The sequence below is a fragment of the Pavona decussata genome, unplaced genomic scaffold (assembly GCF_977016875.1).
Source record: "Pavona decussata unplaced genomic scaffold, jaPavDecu1.1 SCAFFOLD_115, whole genome shotgun sequence".
NCBI lineage: Eukaryota > Metazoa > Cnidaria > Anthozoa > Scleractinia > Agariciidae > Pavona > Pavona decussata.
Window position 1 is genome coordinate 497,016 of NW_028145529.1, and position 6,000 is coordinate 503,015.

The window sequence follows — 6,000 nt, forward strand, 5'->3', positions numbered from 1 at the left end:
TTATTTTTTTCTCTGGCACTGTTGCTTCTACAATATTTTACAAATGAAATGACTGTTATGATTTTCCCAGTTTTGAACATGAGCCTTTACAATAACCACTTACACCAGACTTGAGTGGATAGAAGTTGAGGGCTCTGGCAGGTTCCAACCATTTCCCTTTTGATGGGTCGTCATCTTGAGAGAACAGGCCAAAGTCTGAAACTACAAAGTGGCTGTATTAATTAAAGTAACTAGACATACAGTACACTGTACACATGTATGCAGTGATCAGGTGAAGTGTATACACTGTGAAATGCATCCTTTAGATATAGCCTGGGGGTTCAAGAAGAGGGAGTGTTTATTTGTACCACTCATTTACTTAACGAATTATTAATAACATTTTGGTGTGTTTGGTTGCCTTTTAGTTTCAGCAAATACAACAGAGCACTTCGTATAGAAGGACAAAATTAGGTAATATAATTATTATAATCATAATAATTATTATGAAACTAGATTAATTTCTTTTAATAAATATAACTTTATTTTATTTTGATAAATAGCTCTGTATTACATTTTGTTTGTTACATGTAGAGGAGTCTCCTGAAAACCATGTTTAGTGATCCAAAGCCTCCTGTTTAAAGATTAATTAAGTTTTATATTTTTTCTTACTTTTTCCAGGAGTAGCATCATGAATTCTCTCTCTTACAATCCTGAGTGCTTCAGCAACAGTGGCTTCTGGGTTGAACTATGTTAGAAAACAACCAGCTTTTAATAAATAATTTTTAAGAATAACATCAAGAGTAGATATTATAGGGAGGTTTCCTATTACCAGACATAAACAGTCTGTACCATTTTGGTAACATTATATGCAGTCAAATGTACCAAAGCACAAATACAGATATGTGTGCCATCCATAGTTTAATTTTATGCAATTATTGTACATGTAATGTTTGCTAAATGTTACAAAAATACTTGTACTCAACTACAATCATTATAAGGGGCTGTTTACATGAAGGGAGAAAGATCCTAGCACTAGGAAGATTCTAGAAGGCGGAACAACACTTTCATTTGGTTTAGATGCAGAAATTTCAGTCAGAGTGGTTACTAAGTGGAGAAGGAAAAGAAGAAAAATTGTTGACCTTTCATGGCCTTTAGCAGCTGAACACTCAGCTGCCACCATATTTGTTCTTTTTTGTCCTTTGTACTAGAATCTTCCGAGCGAAGGTAGTTTACATGGAGCTAAGATTTTCCTAATGCTAGGATCTTCCTATCTCTTCGGTAGGAAGATCCTAGGACTAGGACCAAGTACAACTTTTTGCATGTAAACTGAATAGAGAAAACATATAGGGCAAGGATGATCTGCCTTCTAGGATCTTCCTATTGCTAATCTTTCTCCCTCCATGTTAACAGCCCCTAATTCAAAAGAATGCAAGTAGGGTTTGTGGTACATTGATTCCATAACAAAGCAGTACTTTGAGTTTAATCTGTTAGAACAGGTTACGCAAACATCTTGCCATTTTTAAGATAGTCCAACAAACAAAAACCCATTCAGGATCTGTCAAGTACTCTACGTTGTGCACGATAAGGTAATACACTGTACCATTAAGGAACTTAGCCAGAGTATCAGACCCTAACTTCACATTTGACTCAGCAAAGGTGTACAAGTACAAAATGTATCTATCCAATACAGCTGTTTCGACAAAATTGGACTAAAAAAGGGTAAAAACATATGCGACCATGCCAAAAGGTAGTCCGGGAAATTTATACCCAATAAATTTCAATAAAAGCTTAGAATCCATATTGCCCACCACCTCTAGTCTTCGCTGTACTGTTGAGACCTTTTTTCGCTTTTACGCTTTTTTTGAACAACCTTTGTTGAAACAGCTGTATACATGCACGCAGGTCTATAATGTCACTGAGCTGTGTACCTGAATTGTCTTGACAGAGCTATTCTTCACAACGTGGATTTTCAATGACAGTGCCATGCTCAATGGCTCTGTAGATCTGACGTTTTATCTGTCTGTTACCTAGCAACAATCACATACAATAATTAGACATACAGTGGGACAGCTCTACTTACGACTGCCTTCACAAAACCCCTGTTTAACTCCCAAACAAACTCTGTATTTACATATTCCCGTGAGCGGCCGTGAACAATTGCAGGGGTTATGATTTAGACTTTCCGAAAGGAAATTTGGCCATAAGAGATTAGCCTCTGAATCTTACTTTAATCAATCAATCTCACATCGCTGTTCATCACAATGATTTTACAGTGCATTAATTACAGTTATCAACATTAAAACGCAGCATTGCATAAGGCAAAAAAACAAAATAATCATTATGATAATTTTTGGTGGTACTTTTTGCATTCCCAATGTTTATTGTTTACTAGGCAACCTCCCATCTACATAAGCGGGCATCTATATCCCTTACACCTCTAAAGGCCGCTTACGAGAACAATTCTTGTAAGTGCCCTCCTTCCAATGAGCACCCCCTTTCTTATAAGTATCCCTCCGTCAAATGTGTTTTTGTTAATGAGCGCTCCTATTCTACATGTAATAAACTCCCCTATTATATACATGCAAGCGCCTTTATTCCAATAAGCACCCCCTATTTTGTTCTTTTTTGTAATATTTAACTAGTTAAATTGTGTTAATGTTATCTTTTGCTATGTACATATTAGCGTCTCGGATTACGTTTACGCGTCTTCGCATCGAACTTTGATCGCGCTGATCACTTCGTCAGATCAGTTATTATTCTATCGTTTAGCTTAGTTTTCCCGTCCCCACCCTCCCATGGCAGCTGTAATTTCCCCAAATGGAAGTACATTAACCTGCCCGGATATGGCCCAATACTATACTTTGAGTTCGCGTGTTTATTGTGTATGGTATGGATTAACTGCACTATACAAATCCACATTTCCAGAAAATCACAAAACAACCTCGTACAGTCAAAGGGATGACTAGATGCTGAAATTGGTCACTTGCCCAATCACAAAATAAATGATCATAAGAAAGCGTTTTTCCACGGGCATTTCTGATTGCAATAATTCATGAATGACCAAGGAACAAAAATAAATTACTTTATTTATTTTCCACTGCTACATTTAGGTCAGGAAATTGACTTAATAAAAGCTGTAAATATGAAATGAGGTTTGATTGTACTATCACTGAAATTGGTTTTCAGATAATCATATGACATCAAGTCTTTTTGGTAGACTGTAGATACATTTGTATGACCACAGATAATCACAGGGAACAGAACAAGGCTATGTATATGGTAATTGGTTGCAATCATGATTATCGGATCACAGACAAAAAGAATCGATCACAGAGCATGGCTGTTATTGTCTACCATTGTTTGAGAATATAACCAGTAACAATACATGCCTTTAGAACAACTTTTTCCAGTGAGGAATGTAAAGGTAACGTCTGTTTTTATTTGAGCTGGTGCATCAAAACAAAACCATAATAACTTGTCAATCACAAAAACTGCCAACAACCCAACAAACCCATGATAACTCAAAACAAATATATCTTAAAAATATATACACCAGGGCAAGCATACAAGGCTGTGGTAGTTTCCTTGAAAGTGCTTATGTGCAGCCAGCCTAAGTCATGATTAGGTATTGCAACTTGTTACCTCTACTTAACAATAATTATTAGATTATGAGCTTGAGATTTCTATCGGGTGATAGTTGATGAAGGCTAAGCCTGAATCAACTGTCATGAATAGAAATCAAGAGCAAATAATCCAATTGTTTTAGTATAAATCTACTAGTTGTTAAAAACTAACAGCAAGACAGGTTCACGTCTTTATTGAATGATGATATATTCTCTGGAATCCGGCCTTGACTAGTTATTATCTAAAATCACAGTCACTTCGAAAACTTGAAGAAGTGGCCGCCATTTTGTTCACAACCGCACACTGTTACACTCTAGGCTACTCACTCTACTCACTATCTACAACCAAATAGTGAGTAGCATAGCCAATAAGAGAACGACATTCATCATAGAATGCTAGTAGATTTATACTAAATTGTAATAGGCTGAGAAGGTGGAACCAATCCAGCGCTAAGCAATACACCTATCACTGTACTGGCAGGATAGGTCCTGAGTAGGTGGGGGATTTGAAAGCAAATTATTATTGTCTGCCCATAATAGCGACTTTTCACCATTTTCATGGGACCATTTTTAACAAATTTTAAAGGGTAAGGTTAGTGACTATCCATCCACGAATGCCCTTCCATGGAGCAGTCTCAGGTCCCTTCTAGTACAGCTCAAATTTGATTGGTGTATAAAGGAAACAAAAGCAACCACTGTTCAACTTTGAAACCACTCAACAGGCTGTGCAGATTTGTATTCTCAGAATTGAACTGGAAGCAGCTACAGTAGCATGCACACAGGGTTTAAGACGGAGGTGTCATTTCACATGCAAATAGTTTTAAATATATGTTCCCACAAGAGCCTCTACTGCAAGCCAGTTCGCTACCACAAGCATAAATATATAACTCCAATTAATTAATAATAATATTTTCATACTTTTTCTAAACGAAAATTTAAAAAGAACAAAGTATATTTGACAAGGGACAAAATATAAACAAGACGTCATTAGTTGAGGCTTTTAAAACAGGCTGACTCACGGGCAAAACAAAAAGTTGTAAAAAACGCCCTTTGATGATACTCAGCCTCAAATATAAACGAATGAAAATGTACATGCACCTCTAAAGTAGTAATTAAGGTAAAAATTGAACCATACACTTTAAAACATAACGCAGAATTTCAATGGTTTCGGGAAAAGCCAGATGAAACAAATTGGTATGTATAGTAAGAAAACAAAAAGTCATATATAAGCTTACGCTTACATACATACACATGTAAGTCCTCTGTGGAAAACATCAATGCTACAGTGTAAGCTGTAATTTGGATGGCACAACAAAAGAGGAGGAGAAGTGAATTTAGCACTCTGCTAAAATAAACAAACGGCAAATTAAACTCCAGCTGGGGAAAACGACTTGAATTGTTGCTTCGTACAATAAGCTTCAATTATTGACAAAACACATCGAGTGACTTGTGATACCACATAAGCATGATCTTTGATCAAGCCTTTAGGGCTTCAACCAAATTATTCAATATTTCTTTAATGAACTCTAAAGGAGGCCACAACAGCTGATTGACATTGTTTCGCTTTCACGTTTTCTGCCAAAAATACAAAGACAATCCACGAAATATAATTATATAAGCTTCAGCTTAAGAGCTGAATTTTATCGAATGGTAAACATGCAGTTGCACGGTTTCATGAGCACAAAATCTGTTCATTTGTTTCGCCCTGTCTCCGAAACAGCTGATATGAAATAACGAACTCCAGCTAACATATGAACGCGGCTTGCTACGGCGCACGCCAAACTACTTTTACTGGGTGTTGAAAGTAGCTCAATTTTCCTCCAGAGATCAAGCGAGTGAATGAAATTTCACAACAGGGCGCTAAACCAAGGCCTCATATTAGGCACAACACGAAATGCAATATTTACAAGAAACTCTTACCTCCAAATTTGGCCCCGAGGACGAAGAACTCACACTAATCGTTTACAGGACCAATCCTTACACCTCCCAATGGAAGAATTTCACTCACGGAAATACGACATATTCCAGAGAAAGACAAATGCTGAGAGTCCGTGACAAGGCGGCAACCAAAATTGCCCAAATATGGTAAGCAAAACCTCCGGCAAATGTTCGACGAATCGTCGGCCGGGTGAATTCACTTCGGGATTTCTCCAAAAGTGAACAATTCCTAGAACGGCTATATTTCTTTGTTTTTGAAATGGGAAATTGAGATTTGGAAAACGACCTTTCCAAAACTGCCAAATTTTCTACAATTAATGTATAAACTCTGAGGATATGGGAGGTGGCCTCATCATCATCAGTCCATCAGCATCTTACATGTCACCCCACACCACCCATAAGAGAAGAAGTGCATATCCATACAGGAGACCGATAGGATACAGTTTGAGACACTCAGATT

The 6,000-nt window shown here is 37.1% G+C and overlaps 1 protein-coding gene across 1 annotated transcript in view; it reads right to left on the reverse strand.

Moving 5' to 3' along the window:
• Positions 1-5,665, reverse strand: part of LOC146469882 (talin-like) — a 70,028-nt gene extending 64,363 nt beyond the window's left edge. Inside the window, exons 1-4 of the mRNA XM_085122728.1 lie at positions 5,523-5,665; positions 1,908-2,006; positions 649-724; positions 104-201 (exon numbers count right to left, since the gene is read on the reverse strand). Of these exons, the coding sequence (XP_084978854.1) occupies positions 104-201; positions 649-724; positions 1,908-1,964 (231 nt within the window). The 5' untranslated portion in view covers positions 1,965-2,006; positions 5,523-5,665. The remainder of the gene's footprint in view (positions 1-103; positions 202-648; positions 725-1,907; positions 2,007-5,522) is intronic.
• Between the last annotated feature and the right edge of the window lie 335 nt (positions 5,666-6,000).